The 27,428-nt window shown below is 38.6% G+C and overlaps 2 protein-coding genes across 5 annotated transcripts in view; one reads left to right on the forward strand and one right to left on the reverse strand.

Moving 5' to 3' along the window:
• Positions 1–7,542, forward strand: MANSC4 (MANSC domain containing 4). Its single transcript, XM_004435480.3, has 3 exons — positions 1–363; positions 3,233–3,367; positions 5,862–7,542. The coding sequence occupies exons 1-3, from the start codon at positions 135–137 to the stop codon at positions 6,530–6,532; spliced, it is 1,035 nt and encodes a 344-aa protein (XP_004435537.1). The 5' UTR covers positions 1–134; the 3' UTR covers positions 6,533–7,542.
• A 4,075-nt stretch (positions 7,543–11,617) lies between these two features.
• Positions 11,618–27,428, reverse strand: part of MRPS35 (mitochondrial ribosomal protein S35) — a 46,682-nt gene continuing 30,871 nt past the window's right edge. For all 4 annotated transcript variants that reach the window (XM_087442641.1, XM_014791397.2, XM_087442639.1 and 1 more), the window contains one exon: positions 11,618–12,106. In XM_087442641.1, coding sequence (XP_087298767.1) covers positions 11,837–12,106 — 270 coding nt within the window. In that variant the 3' untranslated portion in view covers positions 11,618–11,836. The remainder of the gene's footprint in view (positions 12,107–27,428) is intronic.

Here is a 27,428-nt window from a genome sequence, read left to right on the forward strand (position 1 = left end):
CCCTCCAGAAGAGTCCCAAGGAAGCTCTCCCTTAGCAACAGCCCTGAAGTTCCAGAAAATGTCCTAAACCCTGATGGTCAGCTCTAGCTTCTGTCTGGAAATCAGACTTATTGCCGAGTCTTCATACCAGGGAGATGCATGTGGCAGTGGTGGCAGCAGACGTGATATTGCTCCTAAGCATGGGGTGGACCACAGACTCGCTCTGCTCACCCACCACTTTTTACAGGGACTGCTGGATCCGCCGCTTCCCAGGTCTCTTAATTGACCTGGAGGAGTCGCAGAAGCTGGGAGCTCAGTCCTTGAAGTATTATTCTGAAAGCACTGGCCAGAAATGCAGTAGGAGCTGCTGTCTTAGGAAGGAGGGTAAGTGTTGATGATATGCCTGAGCAAAAATCACAGGAAACTTCCAAAATGAAGACCTAAGTAAGGAGTCCAAGGCAGAGGGTCCAGTGAACAGCTGAAAAGGACTAGAGAAGATGCCCTGAGATGAGGGAGACGGGGAGAGAGCAGAGACATTGAGACTGACTTTGCAGTTTGGTTCAGTGCAGGCTAGGATTACAAATCTAGTAACGACCCAGAATGCTATGGAACCTACAGGTAACAGGGAATCCTCTTGTCTTTACTTAAATGCTAAATGAAAATATTTCCTCAAGGGTTAACTAACAGTATTTCTATAGCCCCAAATATAGCATATTTGATTTCAAAAATTTTTATAATAATTTCCTTTTCAAAGTTCTTTTGGTGATATTGGTATCATTTCAGATTTTTGAAATGTGCCTGCTGGTGTTGATGAAATGTGAGATGTACTGAACAGGAATTTAGATTCTGATGGATGTTTTGAAAGGGAGATATATGTCAAATAGCAAAAAGAAAAGAAAGAGAGAGAAAAGGAAGGAAGGAAGGAAGAGAGGGAGGGAGGGAGGAAGGAAGGGAGGAAGGAAGAATTTTCAAAATATCCTAACAGATTTTTTTTTGTCCGAAATCCAGAATCAGGGTTAAACGTCATCCATATATATGATCAAGGCCTGTAATTAGAAAAACATTTCATTGTTGCAGAATTTCAAGTTACAATTGTCTAAAGACTTCATTTATTTTTCATTTTCCCAAGATTTTTAAGCTCCTTGGAAAGAAACAACAAAAGCAACACAACACTTTAAAATAATTCTCTTGGTTGTTCCACACTTTCTTTCCATGGTTTCACACTGACTTATTAATTGGCAATGCCTCCTATCCAATTATGCACGTAAGATTTCTGGGATGCAAATTGGAGCTACTTGGAGAGTCTAAACTGACTGTCAAGAGACCATAGTGTAAGAAGCTGTCACAGGCTAAGCCCTCAAAAGTTAATCAGGCACAGAAGAAAGCAATTAATTTATTAAAGGGAAATCTTAGACGTGCTTCTGATTACCATAAGCCTTCACTAAGGGGAGGTGGCAGAGGGGCAATACTTTTTCAGCATTTTCCCAAGGCATCAATTTACCTGACTCTCTACACCAGGGAAGCTGTGGCCTCTGGACTTCCAGGGATACTATAGGCATCCAGTAGAATTCCATGATTTTAGAGCCTCTGTGGCTTCCAAGTTGTGGTTTTCTTCCTCCAGAAGGAAGTTTCACGGACACACATCCCAGTTTTCAGCTGGAAGCCAGAACTTAAAAAAGCCACAATCCTGCAATAGCTAACCTGCTCAGAGCTGGGACTCTGAAATGTACAGTAGAAGGAATGGAAAACATCTTTAAAAGTTGTTTTCTATGGCATCAACTACTTTCTTATCAGAAATTTAGACGTCTAAGTTTGAATATTTATTCCTTTCCCTTAAACTTTACAGCACAGTCCTCAGGGAATGTATTTGTAAGCTATAATGTATTAGCAATGTATTGTTAATTGGCTTTTGTCCTATTCTTTCTCCTACCGGAAAAATAGAGTGCAGAAACATGGCAGGGGTGGGGTGTCCCAGAAGTCATGGGGGAGATGCAACTCCTCAGTTAACCTTACACAGAAGCACAATAGGTTCTGCCAACAGCAATTCCAACAGCAGCTTTAAGCACACTCTGAGGGCTGCTAATCATACGCTATCCCGCTGTAATCTTATTTTATTAAAGAAGTTGATACCTTTTAGCTAATGGGTATTTCCTGTCGTGGTTCCTACTACACTGCAGCAGGAGGAAAATATGTGTTGCACTTTAGGAAGGAGAGATTGAAGATTTGCATTCAACAAATCTGACTTAAAGTTTTCCGGAAATAACACGATACAGTTTAAGGAGCAAACTTACTTAGAAAAGGTGAGACAGCATGAGCCAGTGATGTACCCCTGCCCACTAGCATTCCAAATGCTGATATCCTTGCCTATCTCCTCCTTCCTCTTTGACTGACACTGATTAGGTTTTTCATTGGATGTGGTTTTGCAACATGAAGCTAGTGCACACCTGCAGTCAGGGGCAAGGTAACGTTCACCTGGCCTGTTGTGTTTCCACCATCTGGGCCTCTCCCAGGAATGCAGTCATGACTGGTTTTGCCCTTTCCCCCTTTGTTGCTCCCTCTTCTGTTAGAGCATTTGTCCTCCTATTTTCCTGTTTCTTTCTCTGGTGAACTCTAGTACCTTAGCATTCTGAGAGGGCATTACACCTAGAAATCTGATATATATAAATCCTCAGAGGTTTGTGTAGCCAATTGAATTGTTCATGAACATAAAATACTGGGATTGGGAAATGATTCCAGGTAATCCTGTGTGGAATGGAATGTGTGAAAGATTACTTAGAGAAAATCAGTAGATATTTTCTTTTAAAAAGGCATTTTCGAGCCAGCCCTGATGGTCTAGTGGTTAAAGTTCGGCACGCTCACTGCTTTGGTGGCCCGGGTTCGTTTCCCGGTTGCAGAACCACACCACCCGCCTGTCAGTTGACATGCTGTGGTGGCAGGTCACACAGAACTAGAAGGACTTACAACTAGGATATACAACTATGTACCAGGGCTTTGGGGAGAAAAAAAAAAGAGGAAGATAGGCAACAGATGTTAGCTCAGGGTAAATCTTTCCCTGCAAAAAAAAAAAAAAAGTATTTTGCACATTCATAGATACAGTTACCATAGTGCACAATGTTCTGTAAAAGGTCTGAACACAGCCCTGCAATGTACTGTTAATCCAGTGTTCTGGAAAGAAAGATAAGTTACTCCAAGCTCATCAAGCCGGTAGAAATCAAGATCATCAGCGGATGTTTTTTGCCTGCGTCTCTTTCAGTTTCCTGTAACCTGGCTGTCTTCTACCACGATCCTATTCATGACAATGTGAACTGCCTTCATATTCACTGCCCGACCCTGGAGAGCTGCATATTAGAGCCCGGAACCAGTGCCATTTTATACAACATAACAGACGGTAATGCTTTCTGTATTTTGTATGTATTCTGAAGAATGTTGGTAATATTCTAGTAGAAGCATATAACCTAGAAACTGGCTGGCAATAGCCATGGAGGAATCCCTAAATCGTTATTTTCCAGTGAACTCTGGAAAAGTTTTGGGCATCCAGGACAGAAAACTAAAAGGAAATTTCTTTTAGCTTGGCATGTTCAGCAATGAGAGTTCATTCTAGATGATAACAAATCATATGTGATTGAACAACAGCTTAAGCATTATATTTCATTTATCCCAAGTGCCTTCAGCAAGAGCCAAAGTAGGCATTTCTACTGCAGTGGCTAAAGATGCTACCAGGAAATAAAGAAAATGCTAAATGGCAGTTTTGAGTTGACACTGTGTACACAGATTCTACAAAGATGAATGTCAGGGACAGGGAAATGCACCACCATTTAGTGACATACATTAGCATATCATTGGTCCCAAGAGAACCAGTATATTTTATTTTAGAAAAATACATATTTAAATATCCTTTGCCCATGTATATAATCTCAGGGTGCACATTAGTAAACATGAAAGAATAGATTTTTATCATCAATATACCAAGGAGATAAATTTCTTATTGATTTGTACCTATTGAACACCTAATGCTCCTGGCTGTGCTCAACATTGCAGAAGGCTGCAGCATCTCTCTGCCTTCAAGTTCCTTATAATCTAGCTGATGTGACAAGTCTTACAATTCGTGTAAGACATATAATTAAATACAAAAATGTGTGAGACTGCTTCAAGTACAAGGCTCAAAAGAAGGGGAGACTAAGGAAAGCAAGATTATTCAGAGGTGGCTTCGTGGAAGAGGCCAGGTAGAGGCAAGATAAGGAGTTCTGTATCACACCACGGGAAAATAAGAAAACTGGTCTGGCTACAAGGGCACTTTTGGGGTTGCAATGAAAACATGGGTAAGACAGGGTAGGCCAGGCAACAAAAGAGCTTTGGACAGAGTAGTTTGGGTTTGACTTTGTCAGAAATATGGAACCACCAAAGGTACTTACTGAGAAAATGCCATTATTAAAGTGACGTATCTGGTTATCTTAGTCTAGGAAAATTATATGCAGGATGCAGGTTAGAAAACCTAGTAAGGGAGGCATTGTGTCTAGACAAGGTGATTATAGTTGCAACGAAGAGGAGGGATGGTTACCAGCATACTGGGAAGGGATTGGATAACACTTAGTTACTTTTTGGATGAAGGAAAAGAAGAGAAGAGTCAAAAATCACTTTGTGGTACAGATTCCACCCCAGGAGTTGGAAAAATGGTGATGCCATTGAAGAAGACAAAGAGGCAGATGAAATGGTCTTGGCTTTGGGAATGTTCAGTGATGACGTGAGATGTCCAGGTGGGAACCTCCAGTAGAACACAGGAGAAATGAGATCAGAGCTCAAGAAAGAGGAAAGCACTGGCAATGTGGATTTCAGTGCCATCAGTGTAGTGGTGACAGCTGATAAGGATAATCTCTTTGGAGGTGGACAGTGTGAGATGAAGAGAAAATACAGCAGAACACCAAGGACTAAAGATGGTGGAAACCACACAACCAGTTTGAACCAAGAAGAGAACCAGCAAAAGAAAGAAAAGATGAGAGGCAGACAGTCTGGGATAAAGTGCCAAGGAAGTCCAGGGTCCAGCGAGTCATGGGAAAAGAATTTCAAAGTGAGGATGGCCAGCAGTATCAAGGACAAGAGAGAAGGCAAAGCAATGAGACATGAGATCAGGAAATAAGGAAACTACTGATTACCTCAGAAGCAGAATTTTGACGGAGTGTGAGGATGGAAACAAGATGACAGAAGGCAAAAAGCAAAGAAAGGAAATGAAAGAAATGGATATTGCTATGTTTGGAGAGAGAGAGAGAGTGGGAGGGAGGGAAGGCAGGAGGGGGAGGGAGGGAGAGAGAGAGACAGAGAAACAGTGTGATGCTATCAGGGACAATTGGAAAGCTGTTGAGTTTTTTGTTCCCCTTTAAAGACAAAGCAATATTTGTGCATGTCTGAAGTCAGAGGGAAAGGAGTCAGTTTACAAGAAGAGAGAAAATACTGAAGACAATGTCAGGACCCTCAGGCACCAGAAAGGGATGAGATTTAGGGCTTTGCTCATGATTTTGAACACAGTTACACTTGTCAGGCCCTATTTTGTTTATTTTAAAATGCTGTATATCTCAAATGGTTACTATCTCTGCAGCTCTTGTATTAATACTTGCTATCATTGCGCAAAAGCCCTGGCAGACACAAAGTATTCTCCATGAGGTAGCTAAATTTGTTCACAAAAGAAAGTGTCTTAGAAAGCTAAGATAAATTCAAATGTGGCCAGTACATTTCTAGTCCTTTCAGAAGTATGCAGTGGTAGAACTTGCAATTAGCTTAGTTCAATAACTCATAGCGGCAAAACCCAAGACTTCTTCTACAAACTGTACTTTAAGGTCTTCTCTTTTAAATTAAAAATAAAATTTGAATGATGCTTTTTTATCTTTCAGGTATAGATCCAGATTTGCTGGTTTTCGAACAATCACTTCCCACATATCTAAATACCCGTTCTTCACCTAATACATGGGACAGACTAAGGATTCTAAAAGCTATGAATTTAGATAAACAGCAAACCACCATGATAAACCAAATACTACCATCAATAGAGGCTCCATCATCAACCACATATCAAGATTTGGTTGCAAACACAAACAATATCAGGTATTCCAAGAAATTAGCCACAGATTCTTGGGCAAGATTCATTTCCCTGAATGACTCCATTACCACAAAGGTAAATATGGTGCCATCCAGTACTGATGTCATCAACAATCCAGATAACAAGACTATTTCTCCTTTCTTTGTGCCCATAGACACAAAACTTTCTCATATGCCTATTCCATCCCAACTCAACAGTAGTAAACAACTACTGAACAAAACCAAAGGGTACAACAGCAGAAACCACACATCTGGGAATGAAGACGCAACACCTGACGGGGCATCTGTGACTTCAGAGACGTGGTTGGTTCCTGTGGGCCTTTGTACCTCTGTCATCTTTCTTTGCTGTTGCATAGTCATCCTGGCCTCATGCTGTCGAAAGCAGCAGGGTCAATATAAACCAGGACAGAGAAAGTCAGATTCCAGGCAAATTAAAAAATGTAACATTCTGAAGGAGCACTCTTAATAGGAAAAGTTGTAGAGATTGTAAGCTTTCAAGAGTCTCATTATCAGTTTTCTGTAAGCAAGGGCAGTTAAAAAAATAATTAAATTATTAAAAAAATAATTGCACAGGATGCCACTCCTACCAATCTCTAAAAAAGGCCAATGCTTGATAAATGTAACTGCTTTTTTGATTATTTCCATTTTTTTGAACAGTGTACCCTTTGTCAAAGTTCCAAAATTCTGACCCCTGCAGCTATTTAGCAGTGAGTGAGAGATGCAGTTCTAAGTGCTGTACATGTATTAACTCATTGAATCCTTACAACTCTGAGTTAGGTATACTATTATTAATCATTATACTATTACTATCACATTTTACAGATGAGGAAACTGAGGAGAAGAGAGGCAAAGTATCTTGCCTAAAGTCCACAGCTAGTAAGTAGTGAAGCCAGGACTTAATAGACAATTTGGTTCAAAAGTCCATGCTCGGGCTGGCCCCGTGGCTTAGCGGTTAAGTGCTCGCGCTCTGCTGCTGGCAGCCTGGGTTCGGATCCCGGGCGCGCACCGACACGCCACTTCTCCGGCTATGCTGAGGCCGCGTCCCACATACAGCAACTAGAAGGATGTGCAGCTGTGACATACAACTATCTACTGGGGCTTTGGGGGGAAAAAAAATAAATAAACAAAATCTTTAAAAAAAAAAAAAAAGTCCATGCTCAAAACCACTGTTAGATTAAAAGCCTCCATTTTCCCAATGAGCATGGAAAAAAGATACAGGGAAGAAAACACCATAACACCATATTTGTTTCCTGTCAAGGTCAAATTATTGTGACGTATGTTAATAAAATCTTTCAGTGGTTTGAGCAAAAGAGCACTATAAATTATTAGTTACTAACCCATAAGCAAATGCTTCCTGATTTTTATATAGTTTTCTATGTTTAATTGATTAATCCTCCTCCATCCTAATCCATCATCTTCATTTCCTAAAGCTGAAATGCCTTTCAATAATTATGGCACTGAGATCTTTGAGTTTTGTGTTGACTTCTGTTGAATAAAGCTTGGGAGTTCTAGTTTACATCCCTCACTTGTATACATTGTTTTCCCAGGTGCAAATATTAGCTGTGAGTATTTCAGCTCTTTCACTTACACCAGACTTACCCCCTGAATCGTACACACTCGGACTCTTAAGTGTAGAAAACTGTAATTCAAGTCTCTAATGATCTTAAACTTTAGGACCGTAATCTCATCCCTGAACCTCTTTTTAAATGTGAGAACAGATATTAAAAGACATCCAATAAGCATAAAGGATAACAGGAAATCCTATTACAAGATTAATAAAATAGTACTAGTCCCTCAGAATATTAACCACAAATAAAAGTCTGAATTAAAGGAAAATAATCAATTTACCTTAACTTGCTATTCATAACAAGTATTACAAATTTTATCAATTTCTTTCCTAATACATTAGGGAAAAAAAAACCATGCTATTTAGGGGGCATATCAAGATTTAAATATCCTAAAATGATATTTAACAATTCAGGGAGCTATCTTTAAAAATTACTTGCACGTACATTCTTTTAAAAGATTATGTACTTTTCTTTGAAATAGATACAAATTGCTTGGGCCGGCCCCGTGGCTTAGCTGTTAAGTGCGCGCGGTCTGCTGCTGGAGGCCGGGGTTTGGATCCCGGGCGCGCACCGACACACCGCTCCTCTGGCCATGCTGAGGCCGCGTCCCACATACAGCAACTAGAAGGATGTGCGGCTATGACATACAACTATCTACTGGGGCTTTGGGGGAAAAATAAATAAATAAAATTATTAAAAAAAAAAAAGATACAAATTGCTTAAAGGTTTCCCAATAAGCTAGGGCTGCTAGGAAAAAAAGGGTTTTTTTTTCTTGAGGTTTCTCAGAATTTTATTCATTCCCTAAAATTGATATTGTTTTAGAGAAATGACCCTAATTTGAGAAAAACATATGTACCTCTGTAAGAAAACAAACTCCTCTCCTTATCTTCTTCAGCCCCTACCTTTGACTATCAGATAAACTGAGTAAACTTAGACTGGACAACCAGAATAGAGTCAGACAAGAAACAGAAACAACTGGGTCTAGAAATCATGTCCTTACTGGAAGCCAAAGGGACCAGAGAACTTCTGAAGAGAATTAAAAATTTTAAAAAACAAAGACCTCATGGCTCAGTCAACAACTAAGGCCAAGGTTGTTACACCCATTTGGGAAATAATCATGATATTGAAATCTTTCCAACATTGTAACTAACCAGACCTTTTAAAAAAAGTCTATAATCATCCAGTATTGTGAAATACTTACCAATACTGGAAAGAATACGCAAAGAAAGAACTAAAGCACCCTACAATTAAGAAAACAAGTTTGTTCTATTTCTTAGTTGCCTATGTATTTAAGCAACTTCTGAGCTATGTAACTTGAGTCTGAAGTCAGAAGTGCATATCAATAGAGCAAAAGTGTCCCCTAGAATCCTCATTATAAGGATGAATATGATAATGTCCACTGTATATATTGGATCAATTAATAGTTTAAAGGACAGGATCTAATTAATGACAAATACTACTGTTTACATTGCCAAAATTACAATGGCAGCAACTGTTATCCTTTTGAAGCAGTTTTGTATTAATCTTACAGCTCTAAGATTTTGCCATTAGGTGTTAATGCTGTAGCCTGACAGTCTTAGGTCAGTTGCCAAGTTAGCCAAACTGCAAAGACTGAAGGGCATAGTGCTCTGTAAGACCACCCTCACTTCTGACACCAACTGTAAGTTGGGGAGGGGGGGGTCCCAAAACCACCAATAATTCACTAGAAGAACTCACAGAACTCAATGAAAGCTCTTAGATTCAGTTATAGTTGATGACAGGGAAAGGATATGAATTGAAATCAGCCAAGGGAAGAAGCACATAAGATGCTGCCCAGGAGGCTTCCAAACTCCTAGCTTCTGGTGTCCTCCCCCTGGAGGCAGGACACATTACTCTCCCAGTACCAGTGTGTGACAATATGTCCAGGCTACTGCCAACCAGGGGAGCTTGCCCAAGCCTCAGTGTTCCAAGTTTTTATGAGGCTCCATTAACATAGGTATGATTGACTAATAACCTGGGCGGTTAACCTCAGCTTCGAGGTGGACTGATTTTCCAGGTGACTCGAAGTGCTCACCCTAAATCACATAGTTGGTTTCTCTGGCAGGCCTAAGACCATTAGGTGTGGCCAGCCCCACCCTAAACAAAGACATTTTTATGAGGTATGACATAGATCACCTCCCAGAAGCTGAGGGGAGAGGCCAGACCTCTCTTCCGGCAAGGTCAAATTCTTTATTGCACATCACTACTCTCTCTCTTTGTGTCTGCACTGTATTATTACCACAGGATTGTCGACCCTAATCTACCGGCTCTTCACACGTTCCCCAACGACCACCTCTCCTCAGTTTCTACTGTTTTCAAAATGTTTCCTTCTTCAACCCTGTTTCCACATCGAGTTTTCCTTAACTCTATATGAGTCTCTAGGAAACAATAACATGAGTATTTACATATGCTTTAAATCTGATCTAAAAATTTAGTTTTATCTACTTTGTTTTTCACTTGCTATTTCCATCCAATGGAATACAACATACCACTCCCTCCTTTTGTACTCAAGGCGCTATTGTTGTCCTTCATAACCTACAGACTCTTGGCCTTGCTAATGCCAAATCATACCTTCAATTTATATAAATCTTTTGGGCAATTGTTTTGAAATTCCTTTTGTCTTTAATTATGTTCTCTAATTCTGTCAGGCAAAATAAGACTTAAGGTGACTAACAAAATCAGTAATTCCTTTATTTTGATTTTAAGTTTATCACTTGTTGACAATTTTGGAAGTGGTAAGACTTGCAGATATACTTTACAATACTGAATTGACAGCTAAATTGAATGCAATGTTTCTTAGGGCAGTTCTCATTTTGTCATTTACTCCAACTAAATTCAAGGTCCTTATACCTCATCTCTTTCCTGAGCTATAGAAGCTCTAACTGGGGTACCCAGAGAGATGAATACCAGTTAATCTCTATTTCCACTGTGAAACTTAATAAGCAGAAATCTCATTTAAAATAGAGTTGGGAGGCCAGAAGGGAGAACTCTCATGCCCTACATACATATTAGAGCCCAACAAGAAAAAGACTTCCTCTTCTTGCCTGGCAAGAAGTTCAGCCAATGAGACTGTCACAACTCAGCCAACGAAAAGCCACTACAATTTAAACTCCCAGTTTCCTCCAATAGACTCTTTGTTTACAATAGCCCTCCCAACTTCCTCTTCCCCTCTATAGAAGAGTTACTCCTCTCCTTGTTGCTCAGGACTCGCACATGGTTTGCCATGGCTGCATACCCCAAATTGCAATTCTTTGCTGATCTCGCAAAACCCCATTTTTGCTGGAGAAATAACTGGCTATTTCTTTAAGGTCAATACTTTTTTTTGCAGGGAAGGATTCCCCCCTGAGCTAACATCTGTTACCAATCTTCCTCGTTTTTTTTCTCCCCAAAGCCCCAGTGCACAGTTGTAAGTCCTTCTAGTTCTTCTATGTGAGCCACCACCACAGCATGGCAACTGACAGATGGGTGGTGTGATTCCGTGACCGGCAAATGAACCTGGGCCACAGAAGCAGTGAAAGCGCCAAACTTTAACCACTAGACCATCAGGGCTGGCTCTCAATACCACTTTTCTGAAAGTTTGGGCTTGGAAAAATGAACCCCAGATAATAGAAAGTAGGATGCTAAACAGAGTTGAATCAACATAAAGTAGACCCAAAACAGAGGGATGGAACAAACTTTTTAGGTTAGAAAATACTCTCAAGGACCTGTTTCTAATCAGAATCAGCACCTGTGAAAAATATATTGGGTAGATAGCATTTATGTAAACAAAGCACCCACCTGCAGTCAGGGGACTGGGTTCTGGGCCGAGCTTACCAAATTACCAAAATTAGTATTCAAATGCAACCAATAAGGGCTAATTTGTAGGGGAAAAAAATGTAGCCAGTGACAAAATAACAATGTATGTATATATATGTATATATGAATACTACAGTTGTATAGTAGAAATAAAATCAAAACACTTTAGAACCAGAAGAAATCAGAGAGATGTAATTAGTCTAACTGCCCCAGGGTATAAATAAGAAAACTTTCGAATCATCAGTGCCATTGTGCAACAGTATGAAAAGAATAATTTTAACTCTGATGTAAAACAATGGTTTTTTAACATTTTCAACTTTATATCAAATTAGATAATGATTACATATATATCACAAAATTAATAAATCAAGCAGATTTTTCTACATAATTCATGTCAAATTTAACAGTCTCTTCACTGATTCTTTGTACTGAGAAAGGGTATTTTCATTGTCCCCCTCGTTCTTAAGAGTGACAACAGACTTTCTGTAATCTTCAACTTCTTTAGTACCAAGGAGCTCTTCTTTATTTAATTCCAGATTTTTCTCAGCAGCTTTAATTTGGAGAAGTGTTTCCAGGACATTTTTTTCTGAGGAGCTATTTTTCCATACATACTCTTCCATGTCTGCTTCAGTCTTATTTTTCTCCCATTCTTCGGTTTTCTGAAAGGAAAAAACGAACTCTGGGAATTATTATCGAAAGACAAAGTTTTCTTTTGTTTTTAGGGGAAGAGAAGTTTGCAAACGTAGAGAGCCCCTGTCAGCACTTCGTATGTACACTCAGATTTACCTCCCTTACCCAGCACTGCTCTCCACCGGCACCAACAGCCTCAGGGCCACACACCCTATTTTATGAATACCCCATTACCACTAATTCTACCCACATTTTTACACTTTATCTGCCTTTCGAATTTCACTTATAAAGCAATACTGGTTCCCAAAAGATATAGAAATCTCATGTCCCTAAACTCTAACACATCAACATTTCACCATTTCTGAGGTTAAAAATAATGAGAATTGAGAGGAGACTATATCTTTATTAACATGCCTGTGGGATGGCATGGAAGACCAATTACTATAATAAAATTTAAAATATAAAGTACATGTGTCATAAACGATTTTTCATGATAATGACTTTATATATTTTGCAATTTTGTTTTGATATTATTTTTATTTTCTGTTCCTATAATGGAGACAATTTCTGTTACTACTTGTTTTTTACAAAAATTATTACCATGCCATTCTAGAGAACACTGGTAGGTTTTATAGTAATATAATTCAGATTTATGATTTAAATGAAGATGTAACATTCTGTGAAAAACCAAGCAACGCAGCTAATAAATATTATGTCCTGGTTCAAAGAAGTGCTGAATACCAGCCACATTCTTTCCAAATTAACACACAATATTCTGAGCTACAGGCTGATACAGAATGACTGCTATTCTTACAACTTCTGAAGGTCGTAAACTCCCCAATAACATTTTTAAAGTATTAAAAGAGAGGTAGATATGTAAGGCTGTGAGAAAAATATTTTACCTCTGAAAACTCCTCTTTAAACAGACTGAGTTTGAGCAGACCAGAGCTCTAAGGCTCCTCAGAGCTAAGTGAGCACCACAGAGGCAAGCAGTTTCCACCCGTGCCACCCTCCCATCCCCACTCCCACTACAAGAGCCCATGCGAAGAGAGAAAAGCACTGGAAATTTGTCCCGCAAAGGGTAAAGAGGAGCCCCACCAACCGCCAACAGGCCACTGGGGATGCCACTAACTCAGCAAACCCCATTCAGATCACTGAAGCCCAGGAAAGAGGCTCCCCAACCAGGAACCCACAAGAAGAAGAAATCCTCCTTTAATCTTCCAAACTGAGTACCCTTTCCTTCAAGAGACACCAATAGGATGTAGGTGTTTTCCCTGATCCCCAAATTCCTCAGCCAAAGTGGAATATCTGTACTCACAGCCCCCTGTAATGTCTGCCCCAACTCTCTATACTGAATTTATGGCTGAAGACAGTGTCCCAACTTATGTTCTAGAAATATCTTATCGGGTTGAGAATCAACTCTGTGCCCCTTTTTTATCTGGTAAGGAGGGTTGAGGCTTGTCAGAGGGGGCAGGGACAATGTGAAATAACTTCTCGTTGTGCTCTGCCCCTACAACCCTGTTGCAAATAACTTCTAACAGCCAAACTCTGAATTTTTTTTTCTTTTTTTTTTTCTCCCCAAAGCCCCAGTACATAGTTGTATATCCTAGTTGTAGGTCCTTCTAGTTCTTCTACATGGGACACCACCTCAGCATGGCCTGATGAGCGGTGAATAGGTCCGCACCCAGGATGCCAACCGGCGAACCCTGGGGCACCGAACTGGAATGCGAGAACTTAACTGCTATGCCACCGGGCCGGCCCCCAAACTCTGAATTTGTACATTTTAAAAAAAGAATTGACAAAATTATCCTACGCCACCTAGTTTTTACTGTAATATTTGGAGAAGGAACAAATGTCAGCCCCTTTAAGGAACAATTCCCCTAAATTAAATACATCATTGGGCCTATATACTCTTGGAAATGCTTTAAACGTTTCAAGACAGTGTCCTAGTTTCTTCATAATTCTAACTTACAAGTAAGTATACTTAATTTAAGAGGCCAACAAATACATTTTATAAAGCGTTAAGTAAAACAGTCACTCCATCTCATTAACTGTTAGAAGACAAGCAATTAGACTTAATTGTTTAAAAAATTATGTTTCACCTAGGTTTATCTGGATTTTCTTAACTGGTTTGAAATAGATGCTTAAACAGAGGAGGTAACCAAAGTAAATCCACTAATAATTTCCAACATTTCCTTTATCTCCCTCTTCCATTTGGTATATACAACTCTACACTGGTTTGCCAAGGTGTGTTACAGGTGTGCCACATGAGCCTGGAGTAGCAGGCGCAGCCACAGCATGCTCCTCCTGCATTTAGCTCGGTAAAGAATTTTCTGTGTGTGCAATGACATGAAAAAGGTTAGGAAATGCTGCACTATGGGATAATGTACATTTAGAGGATAAAACTCCTGTACTTCTAAACAGTAACTGGTAAGGGAAAGTAACTACATTCTGTGAAAGGCATGGCTTCCTACTAATCCTAGATAGACACAAGGCAGTGTGGGGCTTCAGCAACAAGCTAAACAAAACCCACGTGTTCAATATATTCTAGCTTTAGGATCCAACCTCTGCATGGCTGAATATAAATTTCAAGATAATGACAGTAACAATCCCAGCAAATTGAATACTTACTATGTACCAGGTACTTCAAATGCTTACATATATTAATTATTTCATATAATTCTTATTAAGACTTACTGGGTTAGAGCTTAACATCCCTGCAGATAAAAAAACTAAATATTACAGACGTAAAGGGCCATAGTCACCTGGGAATGTTTCAGATGGCAGAACTTTTTGTATTTTATAAAGTTAATGCAGTGCATATACCATATATTTTGTAACAGCTCCAGGATGCCTACAGCAGCACTCTCTCAGCAAATACATTACTATTTTTGCAACAACATGTATGAATATTCATACTAAATGGAATAAACAAAGGCTACAAATAGCTTGTCATCCATTCAGCTCTCACTCTGAAACCAAATAAGTTATGAAAAGACTAGCAATTTCCAAAGCTTTTGGTTTTAGAATTATAGGTAGAGGGCTGTGTATCTGTGATTCTCCTCCAGGTCACCCGGGGAGGTGGTAAGACACAGTATTTAACATGGGTTTTGGTGTTTTACAGAACTAAGTCTAAATCCTAGCTTCATCACTTACTACTTTTTATAAGAACTGACTCCACAGGGCTGTTGTGAGGATTAAAAGAGGTAAGGCATCTACATACTTAGAGTACCAGGCTCACAGTAACACTAAATAAATGTTTGCTATTAATAACACGACCTATTAAGAAGAATGAAGAAGAGTGGGATTCAAACCCTTGTTGGCCTATCTCCAAAATCCATGTTCCTATGTCGAGGGCACCACCATCACTATCAAGCAGTAAACTGAAACTTTAAAGGTAACACACACAATTATCCAAGTGTTCTGCCATATTATTTCCAATCACAAAAATCATATGACTGATATTAATAAAATTTAGACAAAAGAATATACAGAAACAAAAGGTCTTTATTACTGATATAAAAGTAATATTTTTCATGATGCTTGTTACTTCTTGTCATCTTTTTTTTTAAAGATATTTCATGTTTACTGGAGTTGGAACTTTTTTTTTTTTTTGGTGAGGAAGATTCACTCTGAGCTAACATCTGTGCCAATCCTCCTCCACTGCATATGTGGGTCACTGCCACAGCATGGCTTGATGAGTGCTGTAAGTCTGAGCCTGGGATCCGAATCTGTGAACCCAGGGACCGAAGTGGAGAGTGCCAGACTCAACGACTATGCCACGAGGCGGCCCCTCTTGTCTTCTTGACAAATGTATCACTAATCAGATTTAATTTTTTTTAGGTAATAGCCTGTTATTAAAAATAACTGATTTATCTCCAGTTTTCTTGTGGTCTCCTTTGGGTGCAGGCTTTTTATGACTAATCAAATGTAGATTAGAAAACACACACACACGAGACAGAGAGCATTCACCTCTTATAAAGATGTGTCTCAAGAAAATGAAATCTAGTTTTTTGAAGTCTTATGTTAAATGTAAGAAAAGATCTTTACAACATCTTTAGAATTTCTCAGTTTTTTTTTTAAATAATTTTATTTATTTATTTATTTTTCCCCCCAAGTCCCAATAGATAGTTGTATGTCATAGCTGCACATCGTTCTAGTTGCTGTATGTGGGACACGGCCTCAGCATGACTGGAGAAGCGGTGCGTCGGTGCGCGCCTGGGATCCGAACCCGGGCTGCCAGCAGCGGAGCGCGCGTACTTAACCGCTAAGCCACGGGGCTGGCCCTAGAATTTCTCAGTTTTTCAAGCAGGGAAAAAAAAGCTAATTATTATCACTATAGTTACCTTTTGAGGGAAATCTTTTCTAGTCATTAATGTGTAAGTTTTCACAGATGAGTGTCATCCAAATGGGGCTTGTCAGTGAAGAGAGAACAGAGCTAATTGGAAGAGCTGCTTATCTGTAAATGTTATATTAAGAGGCAATTCCAAAATATCTTCTAGTCTTTGTCAATGATATAAAAGCAATATTTTTCATGATGCTTGTCACTTCAGAATATTTTTCATTCAAGAGGTATAAATAAAAAAACTCCAAAATTTTTTGATTTTACGTTATGATTTCCACTTGCAAACAAGATGTGATAGGTCACAGCATGCCTCCGCTCTGGCTGCAAATGGGAAAAAGCCACGTAATTGACACAAGAAAAACAAACCCAAACTTAAAGATATCAGAGAGTTATAGGATCAATGAGGACTAGATGAATGTGAATTCCAGGCTTCAAGGATATGGGGAAGATCCTTCTGAAAATCCCTAGCCGTTTTCTTCCCTGTGGGCTTTTTCCAATTCTGTAGAGACTGGCCTTGGCCCATGCAGAAGGACGCTGCTTGGGAAAAGAGAAACAAGCAGGGTTTGAGCTGCTACCCAGGGCTTGTGTGACAGACTGGAGCTGAAGAGCCCCCAAAATGACTGGTTTTAGTTCTGGGACTACTTATGGGAAGCTAGGGAGTCTGAATTAGGCTTCTACAAAGCAGAGCGAAATCTCTCATGATCTCACAGTGTTTAAGAGACCGAGTCCCGCTAGAGGGAGAAAGTTTTGTTTCAAACCCACAACCAATCTCCCTCCCAAGACATCTGCCAGAGGTTACCAAGCTAAGCTCAAAACTGCTACAGGGCACAAGTGACTCAGACTTTCAGAGATGTGGAAGCAGACTCACCAAGTTCCCAAGCAAAAGCCTAGAAGGCTACGGCCTGAGGACAAGGCACAAATCAAAGGTAAATTAAACCTTATAAAAACCGCAAGCCAGCCTGGCCCAGCTCAATCCTCATTGGATTAAAACGATAAGCCCCTGACCCTCTCTGCCTAAGAGAAGAAAGTGGAAATTCCTCCTGACAGGTGACAGCAGTTGGAGCTTCTGTGGGTCTTTTACACACAACGTCTGGCATGCAACCATTACTAGACATCTGAAGAGAAAAAAATGTAATTAATAACCAAGGGAAAACAACAATAGAAGCAGAACTTCAGATGATCCAGGTAGTAGAGCAAGCAGATAAGAACTTTAAAATAACTATGCTTTAATGTGTTAAAGAAAATAGAGAAAAAGATTAACAATATGGATTAAATGATGAAGAATTTCAACAAAGAATTAGTATCTATAAAGAATGAACAATCAAATGACTATCTGGAATTGAAAAACACAATATCTGAAATTAATAAATCATTGAACGGGATTTAAAAGCAATCTGGATACAAAAGACAAGATCAGTGAATGCAAAACCAGAGCAATGGGAAACTACATTGTTATATTTATCAGATCTGTACTATGAGATTATAATTAAGAGATTCTGAAACCTTTTTTATATTACACTAATTAACTCCCTCTAAGGTTCCTGGTGATTCTATTTAACAAATCCCAACAAATCTAAAACTGGGAGGACAACTCTTATACGTCTGTTACAGACTAAATGCTTATGCCCCCCCACCCCCAAATTCATGTTGAAATGGAATCCCTAAAGTGATGACATTTGGAGATGGGGCCTTTGGGAGGCGATTTCGTCATGAGGGTAGAGCCCTCAGGAATAAGATTAGTGCCCTTATGAAAGAGACTCCAGGGAACGCCCTTGCTCCTTCCATCCCATGAGGACATAGCAAGAAGACTGTCATCTATGAATCAGGAAGTGTGCCTTCACTAGGCACCAAGTCGGCTGGTGTCTTGATCTTGGATATCCCAGCCTCCAGAACTGTGAGAAATAAATTTCTGTTGTTTATAAACCATTCATTCTCCGGTATTCTATTATAGCAGCCCAAACGGACTAAAACAATGTTCTATACAAATAAAAATTAAAGATTTTGGGAAATTTAGTCTGGATTAATGATTCTTAAATTTATTTTCTAGTAGTTATTACCACTGTAAAAACGTATAATTTTCACTATCAAAAACCTAAAATTTTTCTACAACTTCTAACTTGAAAAAGCTACAGTGCTGAGGCTGGCCCAGTGGCCTAGTGGTTAAGTTCGGCACGCTCCACTTTGGTGGCCCAAGTTCACGGGTTCGGATCCTGGGCGTGGACCTAAACCACTCATCAAGCCATGCTGTGGTGGTGTCCCACATATAAAATAGAGGAAGATGGGCATAGATGTTAACTCAGGGCCACTCTTCCTCAAGCAAAAAGAGGAAGACTGGCAATAGGTGTTAGCTCAGGGCCAATCTTCCTCACACACACACACACACACAAACAAAGCTATGGTGCTAAGTTCAAAGAAAGAGAGACAATCAGATATCACGTACTTCCTGGTGGAAGAAGACAATACCAACTATGCAGCAGTACTTTAAAAAAATATATCAAATTAGAATTTGATTAGGCCTCTAGATCAAACTATCAATTTTTTTTTTTGGTGAGGAAGATTGGCCCTGGGCTAACATCTTTGCCCATCTTCTTCTATTTTGTATGTGGGATGCCACCACAGCATGGCTTGATAAGCGGTGCATAGGTCTGTGCCTGGGATCCGAACCCAAGAACCCGGGGCTGCCAAAGCAGAGCGTGCGAACTTAACCACTACACCACTGGGCTGGGCCCCCCAACTTTCAACTTTTAAAATATACTACAGGGATACAATCAGCCAAATTCAAATGATGGGAAAGCCTACAGCAAAAAAACTGGGAAAGCCTACAGCAAAAAAACAAATGAGATTTCTTCAACAAATAAATTGCAAGAAAACAGCTCAATAGACAAAGCTCCCTTTTGGTTTGTGACTGCTATCGAGCATTCTCTAAAAAATATTTACTGAGAATCTACTATGTGCTGGGCAGTACTAGGAGATACTGGATGTCTCCAGGCACCCTAGCTAAAAATTAATGTTTTCATATCAAAATATTTTACAAAAAATGTACATCTGACTACTCATATTACATATCTGCTAAAATCCCCCTTCAGGCAACATAACAGAGTTGGCTAAAATAAAAACCAACTCACTACTCAAATGTGATAATACTGATTTGGAACAAAATTAATTCGATTTATAAGCCAATCACTTTATAGAAGCTATTAACTCTATTAAGTACAGTTTTGTTTTTGTGATTTAACAAAAAAGTCTATTAGAGAAAATTTCAAACATATACAACAATAAAGAGAATAGCACTATGAACTGTCCTGTACCCACCAGCCAGTTTCAACAACTAACTCATGGTCAATCTTGTTGCATACATGCCTTTACCCACTGCCTGCTTCCCATGTCCTCACTGAATTATTCTGAAGGAAATCCTAGATATTATGTCATTTCATCTGTAACACGTTAGTATTTTTCTTTAAAAAACAAGGACTATTTTAAAAATCATAACCACAATAACATAAGTAATTTGGTAGTGTTTTGATTCACAAGAACCTAACCTAGGTCAGTTAGTTCGTTCATTCATTCATTCAATCAATTCAACCAGCAGTTCCTGGGTGTAGGTTATTGGCCCCTGATAGTTATGTTTCCCTGGTATCTTCTTGCCCACCTCGCCAGTTACTGGACAATGCCTGAATGAAGCAGAGACCCTCCTTTGGAGTTTGAATGCAGAAAGAGAATTCAATTTATTTTAGTTTAGTGTTTTGTTTCCCCTCCCTTTGCCTTCTCCCCTCCCACTGGGGAGACTAGTCCTATAAATTCTGCAACAGCCAAAGCCAGGCTTTCTGACATATAGACTGGAGGAGAGGAAATCCGTCTGCAGCGAGAAAAGAATGAGGCAGCTGCCTAGAGTAACAGAGCCCAGAGACTAAAAGACAGCCCTTATACTGTCCTAGTTTCTGTTCCTTCTCATTCCTGAAAATTGTAGCATCCTTGCCTTTGTATCTTTTCTGCTTAAACGAGCTTCAGTGAGTTTCTATGACTCACAAGAAGAGGGTCTCAACTAACACAGGGCACTCAGGAGAGAGGCTTGAAAATAGAAAGATTTCGAGTTGTCAGAATATAAATTGCCTGGAAGAATGTGCAGAATGAGGTAAAAAGAGGGAAAGGACAAAACCTGGGAAACTAATTAATTTAGACTAAAACATATAGCAGACACTTCTAGAAACATGACATATTCCAATTAGAAATTAGTTAAAATGGCTCAGTATTATTTGTAAATAAGCAGTATCTTTCCAAGATGTTATACTTAAAAATGACAATTGTGAAATAAGATTTTTACATTTATGCAACTTAAATTGGCCTTTTTGGAATAGTTTCCTTTTTTAAAAAACATTATTCTTTAACTTTAATGTCTTTCAGCAAAATGTTCACTGTTATATTAAAGGCCTCTAAAAATAGAGGGTTAATACCAAAGGGATGATAATCCAGAACTGAATTTTGATACAATACCAGTAGGCTGTAGTTCTATACACATCTTCACAGAAAAGACAGAAATTACTGAAAAGTAAAAGGAAAAAATATCATCTATAATTCTACCACCTAAAGATAACCAATCAATCCTGGCGACACAGTACATGTCCTTCTAAATCCATTTTTTAAAGCACTGCCGTGATTAAATTTTATTTACAATTCTGTATCCCGACTTACAATTCACTGTCAAATTTTTAGCTTCTAAAATCACACCCAGGATTGAAGTTTTTTAAGTTTCTTTTTTTGAAGGGTAGTTGGAATGTACTAATTTTAAAGCATAAACAACCGCGTATTCAAATTACTGGGGTGCAATTAAAAATACAATGTAAGCTCAAATTGACCATCACTTAAGCAAAGAGTCTGATAATTTGCAGACTTTTATTTTAATACTTAAACCATTAAACATTTATAATTTCACCATTTAATTTATAAGTGTGTATATAATACACACACATAGATATACACAGATGTGGTCTCCCTTTTCTTCCCTGCCTACACTGAGAGAACCTGCTCTGACTTCAATCCTGGAGGAAACAACCTTCCATTCCACATGATCCTGTTCTCTCTTCCACAGCTGGCTCAATTATTCATTCACTCAATAAATATTTATTGCACAAATTCTGTGCCAGGCACTGTGCTGTCCTGGAATTGCCGGTCTAGCAGGAGACCTGGAGTTGAACAGGAGCCAGTCAGATGAACTGTGATCACAGTAGAGAAAATAGCATCCATAAAGGCCTGGAGGCAGGAAAGAGCCTAGTACATTCTGAATGTACATAATGTACTAGGACATAACTGAACGAAGGCCAAGGTGAGCAAAGTGGCATGCGATGAGTCTGAATAGCTATTAGAATACTCACTAGTCTAAGCACCGTACGTATATTAGTTCATCTCACTTTCACAACAACCCTATGAGGTAGTACTATTACCATGAGTTAGTACCATGTTTTACAAACCAGGAAATTGAGGCCCAGAGCAATTAAATAATTTGCACCAAATCATACTGCTTGTTAGTGGTAGAACAACATGTTCCAAGGAACATGGAGACGTGGTAAAGAGAATATAAAAAGAACGAAAGAATAACTTAATTTGAACCTATCATCTTTTTTCCTCTTGTAAGCATAAATTCAATACAAAGAAAAACATATAATAGCTCCCTCATGCAATGGTCAGTGTATTCTGACGTAACAGAAGGCAAAGAAATATCTGTTCCACTAAACACACAAATTTGTCACTTTCTACCATCTTATTTACAACTCTCTTGGCCTAGGACATGAATCAGAGTAATATTCCACTTCTCATGGTTACAAGTAAGGCATTGTGCTATATGAGAGAAAATAGTTTAACCGTTAAAAAAAATCCAAGTTATTAAATAGGAAGAGGTAAATATCCATAATGGATAAAAAATTACTGCCAATTCTTTCAGTTACCAAAGCTAAATTTTTAACTGAATATGTCAAGGAATTCAATTCAACCCAAACTGGTTTTAAAAAGTTTGCTGACATGCCAGACATTGTACCAGATGCTGGGAATATAAAGATGAATGAAATATGTAGTCCTTGCCCTCAGTGATCTCACAGTCTAATGGAGTTAGGCAGACACGTATATAGGCAATTACCATAAAAGTAATAAAAGGAATGCTAACTGGCAGAGGGAGGAAGGAAAAAGGATGGGCAGAGAACGTCTAAAAGAGATTACATTTGAGGTGTATTAAAGGATTCATACCAATCTGCAAGGCAGATCAATTCAAAAAAAGGATTATAAGCAAAGAGAACAGCATATGCCGCTATGAAAAAACACATTATGTTCATCATATATAGGACATATAACCTATGTTTCCAGAGTAGCTGGTAAGGAGGTGGCAAACTGCTGTGAAGAGACATGCTAAGGAGTGTAGATTTTATCCTAGATAACGGGGAACCACTGAAGGATTTTATAAAGGCCTATGACACAACGGACTTGTTTTTTAGAACAATTACTTTAATAGCAATATGAAAGATGAATGAGACAGGAAAATCAATAAGGCTATTACAGTTATTCAGGTAAAAGACCCATACTAGGGTAGCAGCAGTAGGGATAAAGAGGAGAAAACAGTTTTAACAGATATTTAAAAGCTAAAACTGAAAAGACCTGGTAACTTACTAGATATTGAGAGAGAGGGAAAAAAACAGTGTCACTCTCAGGGTTCACGACTTCAGCCACTTGGGTGAAAAAAACATGAATTTTTCTTAATGGTCTTTATCTGGCAGGCTCTTGAGCATCAGAAGTAAAAGAAAGTCTTGCCTGAAGGCAAAGAGATATGTGAAGTGTCACCTTCAGTGCATCATCATCCCGCTCAAGAATCCAGAACAGCTGCCTAGTGCCTACCACGTCAAGCCAAAAAATCTACGTATGCGTAATAAATTCCTCCATTTTCTTGCCCTTCTCATTCTAATTCCCATCCTGAACCCTTAAGTGCTGATACTGGATACATGTACAAAACCTGTCTTAAAAGAGATACCAACCTTCTACTCAGTTTCTCTATTAATGACACTCAAAGATTGAGGAAATTATTCACAGTCAGAGCTCAGCATCAGAATCATCTATAGAGCCTTTAAAATGAAACAAGCCTAGGTCCCACCATGAGAAATTTTGATTCCATAGCGTCTAAGCATCTGCAGTAGTTTAAAAAAAGCTTCACAGGTCAGTCTGATGCAACCCCCAGCTAAAAAGAGGTTATAGAGAGAGATACATTTTCAATTAGTCAATGGTTAAGTTTGAGAAGATAGCAAACTAGCAGCTAAAGTTCAGGTTTGATTTCATCTCTTTTATTTCAGAATGTTTTATAATGGAAGTCAAAACTAAATAATATGATACCATGGGAAGACTATGAAACTTTGAAGTTGCAGTTCAGGTCTGAGTTCTTTGGCTAACAAACTCTGTGACCTTGGGCAATGTACATGATCTCTCCTCTAATTTCTCAATGTATATAATGAAGAGTTTGTAAGAGATAAATTTTTTGATTCCTGACCTTCGAAGTCAGCACTAATTTAAAATTGGTGGCCACACTAAATGCTTTGAGTTTAAAAAAAAAAAAAAAGACACTATTTTAAAGCACTTTTTAAAAACAGAAGAACTCCTACCCCACCTCTCACCCCTTTTTGTATTCATCCAAGGTGATCATTTGATATAGCACAAGGTAAAAAATAAAGTCAGAGAAAGAGACACAGTTGATTCTCAGAGCAACACTGCAGATCCACTTTTAAAACAAAGGCCTGATGTGCTATTTGTTGGGAATCAAGTAAAAGATGGAATGTAAGCACTCTTTACTGTCAGGGGTCCACCATGAATGGTGCTCTGACTCATCATGGGAGTTCAATTAATGTGTTTAATTAGTTGTTTTTCTTTAACGAACACCATAATATCAGTTTATGCATAAGTTTATGCATAAATATACTTCACCTTAAAGAGACGCATCTTGCTAGGAATGGCCAATATTTTTCTAGAATATAGATTCTATTAAAATTGTCAAATATAAATTAGCATCATGAAATAAACTCATAGAAGCAAACATTGGAAGAGAACTTGCAAAGTAATGCAGGATTAGAACACTTTTTTGTTTAAATATTTGAAAAAAATATAATCAAATAAAAAAGAAACCTGACCTATACATAGCCTAAATCATACATCCATGACAATTAAGTATCTAAAACTGTTGCAAAGATATTTCTTAAAAATTGTACATAATTATTGATTGTTGATCTATTAATAACATTATTAATAGATCAACAATTTACCCCAGTAAGCTGATTATTGCTAACATCTAGTAAGTACGCTACATTCTATGTTATTGAAAAGGGAGTTTATGCCTTTGTCACCTTACTTTTGAAGTTGAAAACCTTCTATAATCATGCGCTGCATAACGACATTTCAGTCAATGACCAACTGCATATATGACGGTGGTCCCAATAAGATTAGTACCATATAGCTTAGGTGTGTAGTAGGCTAAACCATCTAGGTTTGCATAAGTACATTCTATGATGTTTGCACAACAAAATCACCTAACAAAGCATTTCTCAGACTATATCCCTGTCGTTAAGCGACACATGACTGTACTTCAAAAGTCTATTTATGGATATCCAAAAGAATAGACAATGTTTCAATAGCTGTTATTAAACATTTAGTGTTCGTACCTAGCACTGACCTAAATACTCTGAAGAACGAAATACAAAAAAGTCAGATGCATGCTAATGAGGGCCTTACAATTAGTTAGAAAGATAAAACATACATGGAACAACAAAAACAGTCTACGGAACACGGACCAAGACAACTGTCCGTAGTTAAGTGCCCTAGTGACCAATATAGGAAATAAAATAACAGTATAACTTGCTATTTATGCAAAGTAGGAATTAGAAAAAGAATAAGAGGCTCAAATATATCTGATAAGGGGTTAACACCCAAAATATATAAGGAACTCACACAACTCAAGAGCAAAAAAACAAACAACCTAATGAAAAAATGGGCAGGGGATCTGAATAGGTATTTTTCCAAAGAAGACATACAGATGGACACAGGTACCTGAAAAAGAGCTCAACATCACTAATCATCAGGGAAATGCAAATCAAAACCACAATGAGGTATCACCTCACACCTGTTAGAATGGCTGTCATCAAAAAGACAAGAAATAAGTGTTGGAGAGGATGTGGAGAAAAGGGAACCCTTGTGCAAACTGTTGGTGGGAATGTAAATTGGTGTAGTCAGTAATGAAAACAGTATGGAGTTTCCTCAAAAAATTAAAAATAAAACTACTATATGATCCAGCAATTCCACTTCTGGGTATTTATCCAAAGGAAATGAAAACACTAACAGGAAAAGGTACTTGCACCCCATGTTCACTGCAGCATTATTTACAATAACCAAGACATGGAAACAACCTATGTGTCCATCAATGGATGAATGAATAAAGAATAAATGGTATATATATATGCAATGGAATATTATTCAGCCATAAAAACAAGGAAATCCTACCAGTTCTCACAACATGGATAGACTTTGAGGGCATTATGCTAAGCAAAATAAGCCAGACAGAAAAAGACAAATACCATATTATCTCACTTACATGTGTAATCTAAAAAAACCAAAAAAACCCTGAACTCATAGAAACAGGGAACAGATTGGTGGTTGCCAGAGGCCAGGGGTGGGGGTTAGGCAAAATGGATGAAGATGGTCAAAAGGTACAAACTTCCAGTTATAAAATAAATGAGTCAGTGGATGTAATGTACAGCATGGTTACTACAGTCAATAATACTGTATTGTATTGAAAGTTGCTAAGAGAGTAGATCTTAAGTTCTCATCACAAGAAAACCTTGAAGGATATAAGAAACAAATAAGCAGAGAAGAATAAAAAATTAAATAGTAAATTATATAACCCTTACAACACTTTCGTAATGTTTATCACTAACCCAACTTGCTTCTAACTAGTATTCCTCAATGGAAGAGATGATGTTTTTCCCCTTATGTGTTAACCTTCATATCCAACAACACGAAGCAAATAGGCAACCAGTAAACATTTGCCCATCAATCAATAAACAGTTCAATTTAATGAAAGCACACTAGGTATCTGCTATAAGGATGGTTTACTCTTTCATAAACACTAAAACAGTGAAAGTGGTACCTTTTAAACAACTAGTAAAATGCTACATCAGCTTAATGTTGCCCTCTGGATACAAATCTACACTCCCTGGCTACATCAAACTTCTGCCTACTCTCTAAATCTACAAGGCCTAGAGACTCCTTCACCTACTTCTCTACTGCACAGTCCTACTCATCTTCCAAAAGCAGTCACCGCTTCTGTGAAGCTTCCAGGGAGAATTAATCGTTATCTGTACCTCTCACAGCACTATGTTCCTAGCTCCATTATCTAGTGAAACAGACTATGTGTTAATCATCAATTCCCTCTAGAAACAAAGGTACCTAAAGGCAGAGACTCATTCATTTTGATAGTCCTACCAATACGTATCACTGTGCTTGTATCCAAGAACAAAATCATTGTTGAATGCAAGAAAGAGTCAACAACATGGACATCGTTCAAGTGTTCTCTAATACAACCTGGAAATGTACGTGTCTGTGAGCACACATAATCACAATGAACTCATAAACCAAACAGACTAAATGGTAATTATGGCTCTGCAAAAGGATTCTTCATTTTTATCAGAAGTAATTGCAATAAGACCCCCTTTAAAAATGAACTCTTTTAGGGCCAGCCCCGTGGCTTAGTGGTTAAGTGCCCGCACTCCGCTGCTGGCGGCCCAGGTTCGGATCCCGGGCGCGCGCACTGACGCACCGCTTCTCCGGCCATGCTGAGGCTGCGTCCCACTTACAGCAACTACAAGGATGTGCAGCTATGACATACAACTATCTACTGGGGCTTGGGGTGTGGGGGGAAATGAACTCTTTTAGTGGGTGTAAAATTATCCAACTTAGAAGTTTTTATTTCATGACTTTTTAGAACCACTTAA

The sequence above is a fragment of the Ceratotherium simum genome, chromosome 17 (genome assembly GCF_057802395.1).
Source record: "Ceratotherium simum simum isolate JZ-2026a chromosome 17, ASM5780239v1, whole genome shotgun sequence".
NCBI lineage: Eukaryota > Metazoa > Chordata > Mammalia > Perissodactyla > Rhinocerotidae > Ceratotherium > Ceratotherium simum.

What these genes read in the sequence shown, in the direction of transcription:
- MANSC4 (XM_004435480.3), top strand. Translation starts at nt 135, where the DNA reads ATGCATGTGGCAGTGGTGGCAGCAGACGTGATATTGCTCCTAAGCATG. An exon ending in CTGCTGTCTTAGGAAGGAGG is followed by an intron (nt 364 to 3,232) that starts GTAAGTGTTGAT and finishes CGTCTCTTTCAG; the next exon opens with TTTCCTGTAACCTGGCTGTC. An exon ending in TTTATACAACATAACAGACG is followed by an intron (nt 3,368 to 5,861) that starts GTAATGCTTTCT and finishes TTTATCTTTCAG; the next exon opens with GTATAGATCCAGATTTGCTG.